The 20,964-nt window shown below is 32.5% G+C and overlaps 1 protein-coding gene across 1 annotated transcript in view; it reads right to left on the bottom strand.

The window, feature by feature from the left end:
* Window positions 1–219: 219 nt before the first annotated feature.
* The window catches only part of LOC130647338 (dual specificity tyrosine-phosphorylation-regulated kinase 4-like), a 76,491-nt gene continuing 55,746 nt past the window's right edge, over window positions 220–20,964 (bottom strand). Inside the window, exons 2-23 of the mRNA XM_057453152.1 lie at window positions 14,936–15,019; window positions 13,857–14,022; window positions 11,268–11,326; window positions 11,110–11,167; window positions 10,798–10,902; window positions 10,624–10,704; window positions 10,428–10,514; window positions 6,714–6,754; window positions 6,356–6,417; window positions 6,139–6,270; window positions 5,779–5,947; window positions 5,041–5,095; window positions 4,887–4,939; window positions 4,266–4,298; window positions 4,111–4,176; window positions 3,794–3,948; window positions 3,646–3,696; window positions 3,267–3,388; window positions 2,862–2,922; window positions 2,117–2,246; window positions 1,922–1,982; window positions 220–1,228 (exon numbers count right to left, since the gene is read on the bottom strand). Of these exons, the coding sequence (XP_057309135.1) occupies window positions 941–1,228; window positions 1,922–1,982; window positions 2,117–2,246; window positions 2,862–2,922; window positions 3,267–3,388; window positions 3,646–3,696; window positions 3,794–3,948; window positions 4,111–4,176; window positions 4,266–4,298; window positions 4,887–4,939; window positions 5,041–5,095; window positions 5,779–5,947; window positions 6,139–6,270; window positions 6,356–6,417; window positions 6,714–6,754; window positions 10,428–10,514; window positions 10,624–10,704; window positions 10,798–10,902; window positions 11,110–11,167; window positions 11,268–11,326; window positions 13,857–14,022; window positions 14,936–14,949 (2,049 nt within the window). The 5' untranslated portion in view covers window positions 14,950–15,019 and the 3' untranslated portion in view covers window positions 220–940. The remainder of the gene's footprint in view (window positions 1,229–1,921; window positions 1,983–2,116; window positions 2,247–2,861; window positions 2,923–3,266; window positions 3,389–3,645; window positions 3,697–3,793; window positions 3,949–4,110; window positions 4,177–4,265; window positions 4,299–4,886; window positions 4,940–5,040; window positions 5,096–5,778; window positions 5,948–6,138; window positions 6,271–6,355; window positions 6,418–6,713; window positions 6,755–10,427; window positions 10,515–10,623; window positions 10,705–10,797; window positions 10,903–11,109; window positions 11,168–11,267; window positions 11,327–13,856; window positions 14,023–14,935; window positions 15,020–20,964) is intronic.

Below are 20,964 nucleotides of genomic sequence, written 5' to 3'. Positions count from 1 at the left end.
CACTGAAAAGCAAATAATAAGAAAAAAAATAGTGAAAAATTGAGAAAAAAATTGGCATGTAATTTTTTTTTTTGTAAAATTCACGAAAAATTAGCAGGATAATGATACGTTTATTAAATTCGCGCGAAAATTTGTTCACGCAAAAACAAAATCATTGAATTGGTGTCCAACGTGGGACGCTGTAACATTTGTTTTAACAAATGAAGAGAGAACGAGCGATTAGTCTATCTCCATATCAGCATTGATCATAATAATAATAATAATACATTATAATTATTTATAAAGTCATTTAGGTAATTTAAAATAAAACGAGGTATAAAAAATAAAAATAACAAAAATTTACAAAAAATATTACGGTGTAATAAAAAAGTATTTTACTTTTAAAACGTGACAAATAAATAAAACTTATTTTCTACTACGAAATAAAATAACAAAGTGCTGCAACATGAATTTGTAGCATGGGCACGCGCAGTGTGTCTGGTCTACACTAATGCGTTCAGGATAGTTCAGTTGAAATAATCAATACTTTGTGCGAATGTACGATTGTCAGCTTTTTAGGTAAACTTACTTAAAGTGCCTCGTTTTGGTGTTTGTTTGCGAAACGTTTAACTCTACGTGTTCACGGAAGAACTTTTAATAATAACATAGCTTTTAAACGTGGCCACGATGAAGGGTGTACATAGTCAATTTGTTTGTGCGCAGGATGCGTTATCTATGCTCTAACTATAAACTATTATTAAAACTAAGGTTTTCTCTACCAGAGAGAAATGTTCACCGTAGACGAATCGAGACAACGGAATTGATGTAGTCTTAACTTCGCATGTCGCAAATCTAGTAATATCTCGTAAAAGGTTTTCAATGCCGATACGGCAATTTCAACTCATCTAACGTAGCCGTGGCTTTTAATTTTTGTTGCAATCGCGATATCTACACAGCCTAACTATTTTAACGAAGGCAGAAACTTGTCGTTTTTAGGTTCACTAGGCTGATGCCGTTCTTTTCCGTTTTTGTTTTCTTTGTTGCAGAAGTATGCACCGGAATGCATCGAGAGGTCCGGATAATGCGAATACTGTAACTGAGCGTGGTACACAGGCTTCCTTTTTGACTGAGTAACAAAATATGTCCGGTATGAATCTGGGTTTGAACCCGAATGTTTATCTGTGGTTGGAACCGGACTTTCATCGATTTGCTTTCGTGTTGTTGATGTCCGTTTTGAATTCTGTTTTCCCTGTAATTATTTATTATTATTATTATTATTTCATTTATTTAAAGTTGGTTTTACATAGTAAATGGTAAATACTAATTTACAATTCAAAACATAAGAGATTACGATTGAGTAAAGTGTAGATAGTAGTATATATTGCCTCCGTTTTATTGAAACAATTTTGTCACTTTAAAGATAATTTTGGCTGTTTTAGCGTTTTGGTATGGATATACAAAAAAGGCTAAAATTTTCAGTTAGCTAAGAAATGACAGGTTGAACTCGGTTGTTGGGGGAAATGCCAAAATGCCACGAAGTTAATCTTTTTTGATCGAAAAGTTCAAGAAGTGATGTTTGAAGAGTTATTACAGCATTACCAATCAAAGAAAATGCTAGATGTTATAATTTTACCCAGGAGCTAAATTTACTTTTACGCGCGAGAAAAAAAATTAAATGCACAATATTCACAAAAATGCTTTCTCGCAAAAAGTTTTTTTTAGGTAGAATAAAGGGTCAATTTTCTCTTGTAGCGGCTTGAAAAAATAGAATTTTCGAGATGTTTCATCTGTGCTAATTGTCACCTCGAGTTTTCGTCTCCTACTTAAGTTTTCGTCCCATGGGGCAGCCATAATTTAAGTTGGCAAGGTAGCATACACTTTCTTACTATGTGGAAGTTGGCAAAACAAATGATGCGCTGGTTTAGCAAGCCAAAATAGTTACCTCAGTTATCCAAGCATGATGCATAGCTTCATCAGGAGTTATTCTTTTAGATGGATCCCACCTAAAAAAACAACGTTCAAAATACCTTTACGCTAAGAAAGGTTTCAAAAAAATCAAAAATCAAAAGCTACATGGCAATGGAAAGACAGTTACAAGTGTAAAAAAATGACATAAAGAGGTATTTCTTTCACTTACTCTAAACAACACCGTATGAAATCGAGAAAAAGTGGGTCGTTAGTTTTGAGTGATGTGCTCAAATTTTTGGAGAGAGGTCTTCTTCTTTTCCCCTTCGAATTTGTGGTACTTCGAGGTTGACCTTTTGAATCTATAAAAAGAATAACTAGATCAATGACTTGTACTCCACAGGGACAAGATGCGAGGGTTTAATTCGTGGGTACAAGTCTCTATAAGACTCAATATTACTCATTCACTCAATATTAACTCATTATTTTCTAAAAATTCCTGACACTTTTTCACTAAAATTCCTGGCATTCCATGCTTAAATAAAATTAGTGCTAACAGATATGAAATTGAATCCTTGGCATTACCTTAAATTATAATAGTTGAACTTAAATAAGTCTAAAATTCTTGAAATTTTCCTGACAATATTTGAAAATTCCTGACAGAGCATTCTGAAACTGAAATCAAAAACACAGCCATGCAAGAAAACAGGGAACGATCTAAATTATGTTCAACAAGAGCGTTCAAACTACTTCTCATTTCTTCAAAATTATGAAAAAGGTTTCAAGTAACATGAAACTGTAGGTAATGTTACGATACTCAATGTTTGCAATGCAAAGTTAACATACGAAACAGCACTTGAGATCCGTTGTCCAAAAAATAGAACAAGTGAGATAGAAGAAATAAAACACCTGACTGGAAAATTAAAACAGCCTATTGCTGCTCTTGTTCTTCGACATTATAAAACAAATTTTCGTACCGAAAAATAGCCTCCTTCGCTGTGCTTTTTCGATGAGATCTATTGGTGGGAGACCAAATATCTAACAACAAAACATACAAGACATGAGGTTACGTTCATTAATTGCTGCTGCGTAAAATAACTAAAATTGTATTCAAGTCTGTAAACATACAATTTGATCAAAAAATAAACAACATCCCTAGTTTACTTCAGTATCTATTTTTGTGGTGTTTTATATGCAGCCCATTTAATGGCGGCTCTTATTGCTGTTTTGTTGCTTCACGGTCAAACTTACGCAACAACAGTTAAAATAAACTAAATTAAAATTAACAATTTTAATTTAGTTCAAAGCTGATTATCAAAATCACTTGCGTCTGAATCAACAGATAAAACGAGATCTACGATTAGACGTTTATGTATATTCACCTCCATCACGCAAGCCAATTGCTCCACTTCATTCTCGCCAGGAAATAACGGATAGCCAGTGTATAGCTCTGCTAGAATACACCCCAATGACCAGATATCGATAGCTGTGCAGTATGAAATACCTAAAGAAAAAAGACATAACATTTTTTTTATACTTCGCGAAGATATTTATGTGGAAAAAATTAACAAGCTCCTCGTTTCTTCGTAAAAAAATTCAAGCTTTACGATCAAGAATTTCACTTAACGTTCTGACTGTACCGTTAAAATGAAAATAATGTGGCATAGAACAGGACGCCTTGTTTTAAAATATTATAATCTTTCATAGCGTTTCATTGCAACATACATGACGCATTTTAAACTTATGACAAGCTACACTTACCTAGGATAACTTCTGGAGATCTGTAAAAACGACTCTGTATGTAAGTATATACTAAACATAAGAGATATTATAAACAGGATTTAATAATAATAATAATAATAACACAAGAAGGTTAAAGAGAACAAGATGCAATAAAACACAAACATACCTTTCTGGTGTTCGTAACAGCTTGATCCGAAGTCGATTACCTTGATGGCGGTCGTGCCTCTTTGTTTCAGCAGTATATTCTCCGGTTTCAAATCGCAATGGATAATTTTACATTTGTGCAACAACCGAAGACATTGTAGTATTGATATGGCAAACCTAAAATAAAGAAAAAAGGATTCTAAATTCACTTCTTTTTCATGATAATTTAATATTTTGTAATATTTTTTTCGTTGTACATGTAAGTGGTCACCGCATCATTTGTTTAAAAAAATTGGAAAAAAAACACACACACACAAAAAAACAACATCAAAATATTACCTTCTAATCAACGTCAAACTAAACCCTTGAAAGTTATTCTTTTTTATTAGTTCGTATAAATTCATTCTGAAAAACAAAAAATTTTGTAATTTCTAAGCACATACCAGCATATTAAACCAAAAAATAAAGAACACAAAATTATAAAATGTGCATACCCTAACAACTCGAAAGAAATGCATAAGTGATTCCTACACGAAAAGAACGAAAACACAAATTACCAAAGAGTTTAAAAGGTTAGGAGATGGATAGAAAAACCAGGGATACAAAACACGCGAATATTAAAGAGAAGTTCTTCTTTTTTTACCAGGTTTTGGCGTCTTTTAGATTTCATGTGGTGCCATTAGCGTTGTTTGAATTACCATTCCCATATATGCACTATTGCTTGCTTTAGCAAAAACTGCATCGTAACGACAGAAAAAAATCGTATCGTGTTTTAATAATGTTGTTAATACTGCTACGAAAATATACCCTTATGGAAAACGATCATTTCCGGTAATTGGTACACTTATAGCAGGTACTTATTTTAAAAAATCCAATGAATTCTTAGCTGTATTTTCCAAGAACATAGACATGACATACAAAAACATTTTTCGCGCGTGTAAATATTGGCGAATTAAAGAAAAAATCAAAAACCTCGCCTGTTTTTTAAACCTGCAATTTTGTCGAAAAAAAAAACTATGGAGCTCGCAAGATGAGGGTGAATGATTTGTTGGTATCAAAAACACAAGAAAACACAACAGCAGAAAACAAAAACAAACAAAGGGGTGTTCACAAACCTAAAATAAAAATAATCTTTCATATGGATTATGTTATGCCCCTTCTCACGATCCTAAATTAAAAAAAGCGTTTTTAATTTGTTGCACGCGTTACTACTTTAAAATGTTACACAACCTGAAAACAAGATCATCTTTAATATTATAAGCTTCTTACCTTGCGACGGAGAGAGTCTAGTATTTTGACCTCCACCAACGCCTGGTGGTGGAATCTAAATAAAGCAATGCAGAAATTGTTCTGAAATACGTTGTATAAATATCAAAAAACTGGATGCAGAAATTAGACTGTTTTAAAATAAGTTGCTTCAATATAAAACTGTTTGCACATATAGAAAAAAGGAAAAATTTTATTGATTATTTTAAAAGTAAAGGAAAAAGTAAGGACTGGATATAACCTTCTTCCCTTAGGTTTGGTTTTCACTAAAAGCTAACGTCAGTTAATTTTCTCTCGTGAGTTAGTATATCGTCGCATATAGAACAGGAAGCACTTCGTCACTCCATAACAAAAGTAAGGTTGAGACAAGAGGCATATAACATTACAGCTACACACTACCCGCCAACATAACATTACAGCTACACACTACCCGCCAACGAACCACCCAGTTGAAGACACGATAGAATAGAAACATACGGTATAATATGTCTGAAATTTTTTTGGAACTTAATTGGTGTACAGTCCTATTAACTTGAATAATACGAAAGGAAAACGTCAAATTCCATCCTGCATGATTTAACTGATGACATAACTAATTTTTCCTCTGTTCTCAACCAATGGAACGAATGTTTATTAATTTTTAATATTTAGAACATTGTCTTGAACGTTGAGAGCACTGGCATATATATTTAAATGCGGGAATTGTTCAACTACGGTAGTATAAAACACTATTCACGTTACCTCTTTTTATTTCGAATAATTTTAATGGCCACATATTCTTTCAGCTTGTGGTCGTACGCTTTAATGACTTGACCGAAAGAACCTTTACCGACGAGGTCGACCACTTCATAACGATAAGAAATGTGATCTTTTAACACTCGGATGTAGCTACCGTTTTCGTCATCATAACCTAAAGAGAGAAAAGCTTTCGAAAAGAATAAATGCAAACAAAATAGTACGATGACCACACTAAACAACAACAACAACAACAAATTAAAAATTATTTTATCATTTACTGTTGGTACCTCATTCTCTTAGTAACCTAAGTGCAAAAAGGGGTGGTAATTTACGCTTGAGTTAAAGCTACGAATTTAAACTGACCATTATTCATTGGTGCACCAGGAACACCTTCAATCTTCTTAGAATCCACACCTAGGTACCAGACCTCAGTGTAATCTAAGATTTCAGCTTGTTCGAAGGTAGTCAGTCGATCTTTGTACAATTTCATTGAAGCTAAAACATCACATATGAACACATCAGTAAAACCTAGTGTGTAAAGAAGCTGAAAATATACTGCAGCCACCAGTATCGTACTCACCAGCAGGAGTAAGGGGCCATTTTTCCACAGAATCACAATTCGCTGTCCTTTCTTTCAACTCACTAAAACCGAAGCAAAAGTTACAATGCTGTTTCCAAAACGCCAGCAAAGACAAGAAGAGGTGAGCACAAGTACAACTCAAAAACCTACATGAACCAACTACAACAACGCCAGGCATAATATATATTGCAAAAGAGAATTTTTCAAATATTTCTTTGAAGCCTACTTAACGCAGAGTATTAGTCAGGTGTCGTCTTACCTCCAAACTGGTTATTTCTACAAATATCATGTTCTAGCTTGATTTTTAATTGCACAATAAATTCTTTAACTCAAAAAGATAATTGTATGAGAGACAAACCTTTGTTGAGGTGGATTGTCACATGTGCCAGTGTTATGAGCCTAAAACATTATACAGAAGATAATTATAACATCATTGGCTTAAAAGTAAGAAATTAATTGTCTGCCTTATGTAAAGTCAGGGTGACCAGCAATTTGACTGTGGATTATAAAGTAAGTTTAAGCAAAAATTAAGGAAACTTTCTTCACTTTCTCATGTAAGAATTATTTTGCAGTTTCTTAACACAGGTTTTGGCTTGTGAAAAAGGTTTATGACTTTTAAAGAATGTTTGATAAAATGTTTGGTGCATTTAATAACTTTGGACCCGGATTACATTACCAAATTTCAGATTTTAGTATATAAGTGTGTTCGCATATTTAAAAGATTGTTCAAGACAAGCACAACGTAAGGGTATATATAATTTTTCAAAATGTTAAAAGCATAATTGAGGTCCAAGTCAATTTTACTTGTCCAAAGAATACATCTACTTTACAAACAAAACACATAATTAACATGATATTGTATGGTTGTAAGTTTCCCTATTCTCATATCACATGATAAATAAACAAAACCATTTGGTTATTCTCAGAAAATATTTGCAACAACAGCAGACTTTCCTGACTTCGTGATTCAATACTAAAAAAGAAATACTGGTTTAAGCCAATGTCTCTACAAACTTTCTTCCTTCTTGTATGCACACTGACAAAAGACACTGACAATCACATCGTAACTAAAGTCAAACTACAAAAACTGCGTTTAGCGACAACTCTACTCAGTACGAAGGTGACAATATCAATACCATTATGGCAGCAAGAAATAAATAAATCATAAAAAAACATATTTGTTTACATTAAAAGTGACAGAGTAGTAGGGTATAGAACATCGTCATTTCCTATACATTGAATAAGTTACTTCATGTTAGCTATTAAATAGGCAAAACAACACGATTTCGAATTCTCCTTATCATTATTGCCATCATAAGTACAGGTTTACCATGTATTCCCTATGGTAGTATGGGTTTGGGATGGCTAATCAATCAAAAAACCCTTTAATCAGTAGAAATTGATATGAAAAAAAAAAAAAAAGAAAAAAGAAAATATAACAGCAAAAATTTTATTGTACAAAATTTTTACTTTGCACAATAAATGGAAACCCTTTTCTTCCAGGTGAACACAGCATGCGAAATGGTGCAGAGAGGTCGTATTTTAATAAACAAAAATGCAGATTGTATTGTACCAGGTTAATATGGAGTTAAATGTTAACTGAAGCAAGAAAGCAAACACCTTTTGGAGTCACAAAATGCTTTCAGATAAACCAGCCTAACAACTTCTGTATTTTCCACTTTCATAAACAACACTTACACATGTAAAAAATGTATTAATATGAAAAACAACTGTCTTAAACGGATTAGGTGTGTCGTTCCCCAATAAGTTTTAAATCCACTTTACAAACAAAATCAAGAAAAATAACATAAAATATTTACAATGTCATAAGTTTCTACTACACAATGAGAAAAAAGAAGTATGAAAAATTAAAAAATCTCTCTACCTCTGCATTAAGCCAAAGTTTTTCAAATAATGCTCGTAGGTTCCACATTAACTCGGTCAAGTTAAACATACACTTTGTTTTCATTCCTTAAAATACTTAATAGGCATGGTTCTTGAAGATAAAAATCTTGCTTTTAATTGTATTTAAATTTTTGAATTATCAAACAAAAAAAGAAAAAGAAGTATAAAATGAATGAAAATTTACAAAAAAAGAAAATATTGTGTTAGTATTTTTACATTGAACAAAAATTTTAAACCAACACTTTAATTTAAAATCAAGCACAGAATTTCCAAACAAAAAAGAAAGAAATCACACAAAAAATAACAACAACAACAACTACAGAAAATTAAATCAGCAACAACAAATAAAAACAACAATAACAAAGACAATAAAACAAAAACTTAAATTTTAAAATTAAATATTATATTTATGTTAAGTTCTCCAAAACCACCCAACACAACTACTCATTGAGTTATCAAAAAATATGTATATATATATCTGCAAACAAAAAGAAAGAAAAAAAGAAGAACAAAAAGTACTCTTAAAAACAATATGTTATTAAAGACAGGATTAAAAAAATTTGCACCTGTCCCCTTTAAATATATTTATATTTTCTCCCAGAATATACTGCTGACAAAAACAAGTATTGAAAGCTGAAATATATTCTGAGGTTAATAAGATGTACTTGAATTAAATTGGAGGGGAATATTATATTAAAAACACATATATATAATGATAACATTACATAGACAGGTAGACAAAAAAGTTGTACAGTAATTGTACAGTAGTTTTTTGAGATTAGCTTATCTGCAACTTAAAAATCTTAGCTTCAATTATAAATTCTTTTTGTATCTTAGTAAAAATAACAACAGTTTTTTTAGTTCCCACAAAATAGGGCAATACAATGAAATTTTTGTAAATATTGCTTCATAATTTAAAAACAGGAAAATCAGAAAAATTCTTCTCATTTTGGGTCTTATTTTTAAAGAAATAACAAACATGATCGAAAACTGGTGCGGGTGTAAATTTCCAACCCCATAGACACAATTTTGTTGCTCACATGCAAGGTGATGAGACTCGTCAGCAACCGTAGTTCGTCTACGAGTTTGCGAAAGTATTGACTACTCAAATTTTGTTTTTGTCACAATTGGCACTGAAATCATAATTACTCTGATCCTTTAAAACAAGTATAAACAAAATCAAATCTTGATCAGTCTGTTAATTATTGTGATCAAAATATTATAGCACTCGAAAGATTTTTAAAATATGATGCCAAAAAGCCATTGATCTTTTCGCCGTTTTGCCTCAATACTCTAACTGAAAAAATTTAGTCTAAAATATACATAAAATTTTCTGCTTCCTCATCTTTGTTTTTTTTTATAAACATAATAGCCACTGACAGCCTCTTTTAAGAATTTAAAAAAAAACAAAAAAATCTGTTGAAATCTACTTCACATGGTTTTTACTCATGGTTACTCAAACCGGAGCGATTTTTGCAATTTTATTAGAAAACCAAATTTACCCTTAAAACAGCTATGTGTATATAAATAAAAGAAACACAATGTTAAACATAATTGATACATATTTTTGCTTGTTTAGCTGAACTTTTCTGAATCATATATTTCCTAAAAGATAATATTAGATTAGTTGATGTCCAAACCCCTAATAACTTGGGACAGCTGACTAAAACATAGAGTTAAGAAAATCAAAAAAATGACTGTCAAACCCTAATATGCTAAGCTTATGACAGATATAGTGGATGTGTTTATTTTTCTTTGAAGTTGCTGAAAAATGCCACTGAAAATGTTAATTGAAAAATTCGGTGTTACAATGTCTATAACAATACCTTGATGTAAATAACTTAATAAATTAATGAGTTCATTACTATCAAAGCATTGCAGCTATGGGTAAGGGTAGGGACCTCCTGCTACCAGAATTGGGCTGATTTCTCAATACTGTGCCAACCTATCTGTTTCAGCACTGATGGGTTTATGACTTTTTTTTAAAAAAAATTTACTCTATAGATTTTATCGGTAAGTCACTTCTACAGAACAGAGGCAATGGTTTAACAGAGAATCGTTAAACGTTAATATCTTCTTATCAGTTTGCCACTCCACAGGCATATCTGGTAAGAGTATATGTAATTGGATATTAATTACACTTAAAAACACAAAATAACATTATTACCTTGGTTGACACATGAGAGTTTGATTGTTGATAATAATTGGTTGATAATGGGTCTATTAATGGAAGTTGAGTCATGCCTGCATATCTCTAGATATAAGTGGTGCGGTAGTTGATTTCAGCAACATTTCATATGCACATTATATCAAAAAGTACAAATTAAAAGGACTGAAAAAAGTTAGAAGATGTTATAATTCACCTTTATAGGTCGTTGGACCAGCGTTGCTTGGTGAATAGATTTTTGGACATAGTTAAGTTTTGGTAATGACTGTGTGTGAGACTAAAGGAAATTCAAAGTAGAATGAGAAATGGGAAAAGTGCAAACTAATAATCAATCATTACGTTTGTTGCAGTAATAACGTTAAATTCATACCTCAAATACTGGCATGCTACCACGTCTTCGACTACTTTTATGATAATGATGCCCTTGATGTGTAGCAAGCAACGAAGAGTTTAGAGTTGAATGATGTTTTTCCAGCTGAAATTTTTAAAGTGTTTAGAAATACAATTACAAATGCTTTCTTGGTGTTTATACAAAAAATCACTACTCCCTAATTTCCTTGATAAATATGAATAAAAATTCTAATATATATATTTTTCACATTTGATATACAATTATTTTTCAAACCTGTAACACCGAGTAGGAATATCTTCCAAATAAAAAAATAATAAAAACAGAAATCACCTTAGTTTGAGAAGTACCTGTTGCATTGCCAGGAGTAAAAATATTACTTGCGTGAACTCTGAAAGAATAAATAAATACAGATATAATACCAAAGCTACCTATGTGACTAATTTTAGTATTATTGTTTTAATAATTTATATTGTTTCGACAGGCCATACCTGGAAGTGTCCCGTAACTGAGGAGGCATGGTTAGTTGTCTGTCTTGAAATGAATCTCTCTAAAGAAAACAATAGAAACCATTACAAATAAAAAAACACAAAAAAAGAAAACAGAAGTTGGCTTATTTACTTTTATTTTGCAATGAAAACAAAAAAGTAGAAAATGGAAAGACCTAGGAACAATGACCCATTACGTCAAAAATGACATTTAACTCCACAAGCAAACACTGTGTTACTTCAATCATAACAAAGTAAAGTAAATTCCAAGCAAACAATCTTCTATTTTAATTAGGCAAAGAAAACAAGAATTATCCATGTCAAGAAATTTGCAACAGGTGCACATGAAAAAAAAATGTATTCGTTGGGATCCCAAAATAGAATTTTAAAATTACAAATAACATCTTTAAAGTGATGTACGTGACTGCTCAGTCAAACTTAAAAACATCAATCTGAAAATTCTTTTCTGTTGTCTGAAATGTATCCAGTGATGCATGAGATAAAATTACTAATTCAGGTAGAATTACTATTTTTTGGCAAAATTGGAAAAGGGATAAATTGTCTTTAAATAAATGCATATTAAGAGACCTTGTAACACCATTCATCTTGGTTTTTGAAAACCCTAGCCATTTTCTGGAAAAATTCTAGAACTCCAATTTTGCTCATTTTCTCTTATTTTGCCCAGACTAAAGACCATAAATAATTCTCTACAAAAATAAACAGACATGAATGTGTAGCATGTTTCTATACAAACACCTCTGTAAAAGGCAGTTGTTTGACTATTTTTCCTGGTCAAAATTCCATTAGTAACTTTTTGTTCATCACAATTTTTATTTGTTATTTTGTTCACACCATAAGCTACATCTTGCAGCAGCTTTCTTGAAAATATGAAGATAGATAGATAGATAGATGTGCATATTTTACATGGCTAGCCTCACAAATATCGAGGGATATACCCTGTCTATTATTTCCAGGAGGGGCCATGGCGTAGATGGAGAGTCCTAGAGTATTTAATGCTCATTTTGAGCTACGCAGACCCAATTAGAGCCCGCGCTCTACTAGACAACTCCCGGCAACATCCAACGGCCCACACAGTGTGCCATCTTCCCAATTTCCCTCACATGGCTTGGGTTAACCCGGGGCTATGGTAACATTCACTCGCCCATGTTGAATCGCCGTCAAGAGGAATCGAACCCCGGTCTCCCGCACAGAGTACGAGAGCTATAACCACTAATCTACGGCGCCACAAATGAAGTCTACAAAATGTTGTATTTTTTCAAAATATTGAAATAGTAATTCTTTACTTTTTTGGGCATAATAGAGCTGATTAAGAGACATTTATTTTGCTCCTAAACCTATTTTATTTTAAGAATCATATTACTAAGAAAGATTAAGACAGATCTTTATAAACGTTATTATGCATAGCAAGCCAGTTGCAGAAGACAATTTTGAATAAGATTTTCTACAAAGTTGGTTATTTTTATAGGTCTATGGTGCTTTTCCTTTGCCCAAGCACATGGTTTGTTTTCAAAAAAAGATTAAATGATATAATTTTAACTTCCAAAACCAAAGGCTACTGCTATTATGGTCTATTGCACAATAGTTAAATTGAACAAAATTCTAACTTTGGGAAAGTCTAAGTACCAAGCCCGTAGCATGCACATTAATTTTTTTAAAGATAACCTTGACATCTTATATAATTTATCATGTGCAAGAAGGGCCACAAGAGACATTGGAACTCATGTAGGTTTTTATGCAGGACATGAGTTGCATTGTATGTAAAACTAGAACAAACATTTTTTCTACATAAATTCTAGCATTAAATTCACTTTCAAAATGCTATTTCAGCTTTTGCACAAAATTTATCTAAAAATAGGACAAACGTTTAGTCCCAAAATCTTGAAGGTGAGAATTTTTATAAAGAAGTTTGCAAAGTTGTTAACTACTTGGTGTAAACAAAATATGTTAAAATTAGCAAAATATAAAGATATCACTTCTTGACCACCCCATTTTAATTTTTCAGAAATTGGCTCGTAGACCTCCTTTTTTATTGAAGTGTCCATGGTAGCAGCTCCTAACGCCAGTGTTCAATATCCTCAATACATTAAATATGATAATGTTCCCAGTACTTTGTTGATTATTGGAAAAAATTTCCATCTGGAAAATTAATTTGCTTAACCTCACTTAGTTGACAGTATGGAATCTCAAAAAAGTAAATGATTTTTCGTCTTTAAATAAATTTTTGAAAATGATTAATGATTAATACTGTTTAATTTTCTTTTGTTTGGTCTGTTCACAAATGTATAAACCTTGGTGGATAGTCATCTATATCTTGTTGATGATGTCAATTTCCAAGTAGATACTTGACATTTCTTTTTTAATTTTTAGATTGTATATATCCAAGATCTAATCGGTTTTATATTTTAGTGACACGTAGTAATATTCTTCATTACATTAAAGAATAAATATAGCTTTAGTCAAAACCCTTTATGTAACATTTTAAGTGCATATAAAATGGGTTTAAGGTCTGAGATGAAAAGAATAGGCTGCAGAGATGTTCTGATGTCGCTGTATATTGATCTACACATGTACCTGGTAAGGTAAATTTCCTGGTGTGTGATTTGCTTCAAATTGTGGATGATGTGAAGTGTGTGATGAATAATAAACGGTAGGGTTAAATATCATGGGATAAAATGATGGTTGGTGTCCATTTTGTTCTTTGTAGTAACGAGATTCTCTTTGCACCATCCTGTCATTTCTAAAAAAGAACATAGGTTTCATTATGGACAGACTCAGTGGTTTCAGAGTAAAGTTATAAGCATTGCAAAGGCAAAAAAGCTTCAGTGTACTTCCTGATACTTCACTTCACTTTAATGAAGTAAAATACAAACAGACCTTTTTTCTTATTTGGCATATACTAGCAGAAGTATTTTAAAAATATCCTCTCAAACAACATATTGGAAATTTTTTGAAAAATAAATCTTACTAAATGTGAGTACAATTTTGTTGCCATTAAAGGTACTTTCAATGGCAAAATAAATAAATTAGAGGCACAGAAGATTGCAAAACATCACAGTAATTTTAAAGTGTCTAGTTTTAGAATTATTTTTATTATGCTCTGCAAATAACAGACATGGTATGGAAAATATTGAGATAATGAAACAACAAGAAGTTGTAAAAAATTGTGAGAAGGTAACAATAAGAAGTTGTTTGAGACAAGATAAATCAGTGTGATAAACCCGTGAGCTTCAGGAGAATAGGATATGTGTCGACTGGAGAAGAGTGTTATTACTTTGGGCACACGCACAGAATTTTGTGTATTTTTGTTTGCCCAACATCATCATTGTTTTTCGCTAAATATCCCTCTATACTGACATCGCAACATTGTTAATTGAAATACAATTGACTTTCTAATACTGTGGCTTTCCTGGCAACTTTAGCAATTAATTATGTATAACAATATTGATTAAAAAGAAGAGAAAAATAAAATAAAATAAAAATAGTTTTGTGAATTATTTAAACCTAAAATTCCTGATAGAGTGGACACCCTCACAATACACCATGTAAAAAGTTTAACTTTCATCTGAAACATTATATTAATCTAACTGAGATTTAACAGATTATAATTTAATACTATAAACAACACGTAGAGTTTTATGCACACGACTTACCTATTTTTATTCATTACTTCATTACCATTTTCTCAAGTGATTTTCCCAAACTAAGCATGGAATCATTTTTTTATTATTGAAGCTGAAACGAGAAAAGAGATGGAGCTGTGTATGACAACAGAGAAAAATCTCCTCCACATATGAACTTGAAAACATATTATTACAAATATAAATGGCATCATTAATGACAGTAATTAACTCGTTAATGGAAACACAAGCAAGCCATTTATTATGAATACACCCTCACTCATAGATGTTTTACCACTTAACATACACACGTAATATAGAAAACTTGGAAAACACACATTGAGGGGTGCGAGCAATTTTTTCTGATGCAAAATATTTTATATAACACTGTAACTCCCCAGAATGAGAAATTTAGATAAACTTTTTAACAAATCTTTTTAATGTAGCATAAACTTGATGTAAAAGCATTACCATGGCAATACAATATTTACAAAAATCATAGTATAGATATAATCTCTTAATAAGAACAATCAATAATGATGATAATATGCATTTTAAAGAACATGAGTCATTTTTCTTTGCTTTTTTTTTAAAAAAAAGTGGAGAAATAGAATTTTTATTAAAATCTTAATTAGGCAGTTGAGATTTTGTTTTGTTGTGTCAAAGGCTTGACTGACTCTTACTTTTAAGAAAACAACATCACTGAAAAAACTGGCATATTATTAACATGTAGAACAAGACACTTTGATGTAGATTGATATGATTACATCGACTATTGATGCCAATTTAGAGCATTTTTTTAACCTCTTTATTTAAAAAAAACATTCTGTACTTATTATTATAATCATCATGGAGGCTTTTAGATGTTTTAGGGCTTGAAATCTGACATGAGACTACAAGTCTGACTTGCACTAAGACTTGTGTAAGTTATGGTCACAAGAGTCCATTTGGACTCCTGCTTAAAACTTTTTACGTATATAGAAATGCAGAAAATTGCATGATTAAAAAATATATCTATTTGCTGATTCTTTCATTATCTAAAGAGATCACAAAATTTATTCTAGCAAAGTAAAAACCAAAAAAAAAAAAAGAAAAAAAGGAAGACATGCTGATAATAAATATTTAAAGTGGCTAGCCCAGAAAATCACAAAAACATATAGGTAATGGATTGTTTCCACAGGGCGCCAGCTATATTAAAATTTATATTTTATGGTCTTTTATTAAATTTTATAGTTTATCAACTAAGGGTTGAACCTTAAGATATAAATAGACCTGATACCACTGTTGCGTCGGCAAAATAAATGCCGACATAATTTTGTTGTGAAATTTTTAAATAACATAAAATTGTGGTTTTGTTTGAGCTTTTTTCACTCAATGCGACTGCAAAATAATTAAATTCGATTTTCAATAAGTTAGGCTATTCTTTGATTTCCCTTTGTTGTTAGCAACCACCGCAGTTGTAAAACCGGTAGTAGTAACAGCACTACTACTGGGGTTGGAATTACCTTCGACATGTGTATATCTATCTCTGTTATATCGCTCTATTTCTTCTTGAATGGTATTTTTTAGAACCTTATTCATCTTGCCTTGCCAAGCAAGCACAAGGGAGAGCCTAACAAACAATACTGTCTGTCGATTTTGTTTGTTTTGATTAAATTAAAAATGGTGGCAAGCTTAAAAAAAGTTGCAAGCCTTTTTATTGACAAAAGGTGTGTGACAATTTTTCTTATCCTAAAGTTTGTGTTTCATTTTATAGCCTTTTTAACATCATCCAAATTTCACTTACTTGGACAAAGTGGAGGGGATTAGGGGGGATAATGACCATTATTGTTCCAGGACGCAAAACCAGATCAGAGAAAATTATGTCATTTCATTTCTCAAACTTATCTGCAGTTTAAAGGCTAGCTAGATTATTACTTTGATCCCTTGAAGAAGCTAGAATTATTTAAAGATGTTTGATTTAAATTTGACAGGCAGACACCACACACACATGGAAAGCCCACATAAACTCTTACATAGTATTACAGTAAAAACAATTCCAACGACGGTTTCAATAATATAGCTAGAACAATCTACAAAGAGTGGAAGAGGGAGGATGAATTTATGCAGTTAGAAAACAATTAGCTAGCCGCTTAGATAGCTAGCTAGCTATATGTAAAAAAAAATAATCCAAAGATTGACATGTCAAAAATTCCATCACCCTCTGACTGATCCGACATCTCTTCATCTCTGACTGTGCTTGCTTAACCAGATGCCGAAGTTACTAGACTTACTAACCAAATATATTTTTTTCTTTTTCAATCTCGTTCCCAGGTTGAGTTAATGCGCAACCTCGTTCCCAGGGCATTTTGTCTTGTTGATAAGTGTTATAACCGAGAACAACTTGGTAAAAATGATGGTTTAGCAACTGAAAGACACGCTGAACATTAACATTACAGAAGCATTTAAAATAGCGAAAAACAAAGAGATATGGGAACAACTTATAAAATAGACCTGTCTCATTATGCGCTGATTGCTTGAGCACGTTGCGGCGCAAAATGGCGGCCGAGATTAAAAACACACATTTAATCAATTTCAGCGGATTTGCTTTAGTTTTTCAAAATTATTGAAGCCGTTGGCCGGCGATGGTGTGCATCACTAAAACTGTAGAGGTTTGACAAATTGTTTACCAAATCTTACGGCTTTATTTTCGGGAGAGAAAAACTCAATTTTATCTCTCTCAGAGACACATATTGTACACGAAAGCGATAGCTTGTTTTGTATTCCGAGGTTCCAGTTTGTAGAAAAGAGACGAAAAACTGGCCTAGGAGGAGGTGTTTCGGAGAATATAAACTGGAAACGACGAGAAGACCTTGAATGTGAATTTTTAGAAAACATTTGGATCGAAATATGCCCGGAAAAAGCGAAACATTATCTAATCTGCTGTATGTACCGACCCCCGGACAATTCACTTCACTTACACAAGAAGTGGAAAGGATATTTTCAATACAGGCTTGAGACCGTTAACGACCTATAGCTAAAAATTATCATTATGGGCGACTTTAATGTTAACTATAAAAATAAAAATGATCATTCAGAATTTAAAGAGCTAATGGCTGTCCAGGGATTTAACTAGTTGGTAACAGCGGCTACGAGAACAACAAGAAAATCAAGCACCCTTATAGATTTGATTTATACAAACAATCACTCGCTAATTCGTTCTACAAAAGTTATACACTTGAGTATTGGCGATCACGATTGCGTCGCTTGCGTTCGAAGACACACTGGTCAAGAACTTCCACCAAAAGTAATTACTTGTCGTTATCTATATTATAATGCCCGTATGTATACGTCTGTCCGTCCATCCGTCTGTCTGTCACGCAAAATAGTAGCTTAGCTGCGCAATAGCGAGAAGCACGCAATGTGGTATAAAAAGGACAGGCGAGCCCGTGGATTTTCCACGGGCTAACGACTAGTTATACCAACTACAACAGGGGCGGATCCAGTGTACGTCAGCGCCGTCACGCGAGAAACTAAGAATCGTAAAAAATAATAGGGTACTGTGATCCTGCAGTCCCTGCGACCGTTGACCTTTATTTTACGGACCTTTCTCTTGTGTGACTGATTTGATGGATACGGCAAAAAGCGATTGACATCCGAAGAATTTTCATGCAATGTGATTGGCTTGGCGGCCGAAATAAGGTATTCTGATTGGTTAACAAAAAACTGACGACTTTGACCCATATTTACGGCATTCGAAATGTGACACAGCATGTATTTTTCAATAATCATTGAATTTCTTTGTAACCGATGCCGTGTAATTTGAATTTCGGACCAAACGAAAGCAATTAGGAGGGTTTTTTCGGACCAAACGAAAGCAATCAATGACTTTTCGGACCAAATGAAAGCAATCAAAAGCTTTTCGGACCAAACGAAAGCATGCAACAAACACTGTATGGTGACTCACCATGTGTGCTGCAATGAGATGCAATAAGTGTGCAAGAAAGATACGTAAAGTTATTACATTAAATCAAGTCTTTATGTCAAAAATATAATTACAGTTGCGTAGCTATAGATATTAAAACATATGTAGCTAGCTAGCTAGCTAGCTAGAAATTTCAATGCAGAGTGGGTTATTTTTAAAGTTGTTGTTGTTGACCAAAAACTTAAAGAGTTCTGCAATTGCTTTATGTTAAGAAGATAATGCTTTATCATTCTTGTTATCTTAAACACTTCACGAAATAGGCCCAGAGCACACGTAGACTGATAATAATTTCCTGCAGATGTTAATAGCTTACTACTAGGATATTTCATCTGAGGAATTTTGATATTAGTACAAGTCTGTGAATTTTTTTAAAAAAATTAATAATTCCTAACCAATTAGTCAAAGTGGCAATTTTATGTGGGTAGTATAAAGAAGCATAATTTTCGCTAATAGTAAAAGTCCAATAACTTGTGCAAAAATTAAAACAATGGCTAAAAACTTCATATGGTATAGTTTTAGACCAGATCGATGAAAGAGAGCCCAATATACATTGACCTATCATTGCAGTTCTTAAGTTTTTTAATTTAGGAATTTTCGGGGACGCCAATAAGGCATTTTTTACAGCATATCTGTTTTAACATAGATACAAGTACAAAAACCATTAAAAGTAATTTTTCTGGTTGAAATAAGTCAGATAGGAATTGATAAAACTAGTTTAACCCTATTCGGTCCGGGGTTTTTCGAACATACTATGACCGGGGGGGGGCGGATTCCGCCCCCCCCCCCCCCCCCCCCCCCCCTCAATAACTTTTCATAGGGTTGTTCAAATTGAATCAAACTTGGCACACTTATAGTACGTCATAAAAGGAACAAAATGGCGCGAAAAAAAATTTGCTTGCGTCAGCACATTTTCTGTGACGTCATCAAAGGCTTGAAAATTGTTAAAAATGCCACTATCTGCTTAAAATATAATTACTTTTGTTCTAGAGCGAATTTTTACATTCTGTTCGAAGTTTCTGAAAGCTAAATAAAAGTTATTTAACATATCTTCAGGTTTTTACATGGATCGGATAAAAAATTGCCAAAAATTGCCCGAAAATCCGTTTTTTTCCGATTTTCGGGTAAAATCCGACAAAATCGGAAAATCGGAATAGTCACGTGCTCAAATTATTCAAAATGATTCTTCTTGATGAAACAAAGTTGTGTTGCAAGTTTCAAGTTCTAAGAATAATCCTAACAGGAGTTATTATATTTTTCCCATTATAAGGATTTCATAGAGATTTTCAGGGGTAGTTTCGAGTAATGGCCAATATCAAAGCCTCTGAAAGGTATGGGACCTAAAAAATTAGCATGCAGGTGTCTAATAGATAAATGTTGAAACTCAGTAAGTATCATAGCCATATAACAAAGCAATCAGGAGTTATTAAACATTCCATCATTAGGGTTTTTCCTTTACCCTGAGGTATATATATAGTAAGAATTCTGTTTTACTTTCTTGCTAAGAAGAACATCAAGGTAAGTCATTTATGTATTCCATCTTACATATGATGATGACGCTTTGTACAATTGAACTTGTGTAACACAATATAATTTGTGGGGAATGAAGCTGTTTTTACTTGTACTATCAGACTTAATTTAGTTTGTTTTGGTAGACTAGTTGCGATAGCATGGTTAGTACTCTGAACACAGAGAATTTTTGCCACCTTTCGCCAAATACTTTAATTTCCCAGTGGTAAGAAAAATTATGCTGTGCCTCCAGACTTTACAGATACATCAAAAACCAAAAACCAAATTTCGTATTTTCTTAACTGTGGTGCAAAGTTGAGCCTGTATTTACATCATTAAATGCTAAAAATACTTATGCTCAAGCTCATATTCTGTTTTGTCTGCAAGGTGTTGATGAAGGATGTGATAATAATTTTAAAGCCAACCATTTTTGTAATTCTTGTTAAAACAATTCAGCTTCCCCTAGTTAAGCCTACTTTAGCATATAGCAAATTTTGGAAAATTATGAAAAGCATTTTCATCATCGGCTGCAGAAAGCTGGTAGTTTTTGTTCATATTTTTCCACATGTGCAAATAAACTTAAATCTGTTGC

This window comes from Hydractinia symbiolongicarpus, chromosome 6 (genome assembly GCF_029227915.1).
Source record: "Hydractinia symbiolongicarpus strain clone_291-10 chromosome 6, HSymV2.1, whole genome shotgun sequence".
NCBI classification, from domain to species: Eukaryota; Metazoa; Cnidaria; class Hydrozoa; order Anthoathecata; family Hydractiniidae; genus Hydractinia; species Hydractinia symbiolongicarpus.
Note: the sequence above shows the minus strand (reverse complement) of the source record. Positions and strands in the feature narration are given on the sequence as shown.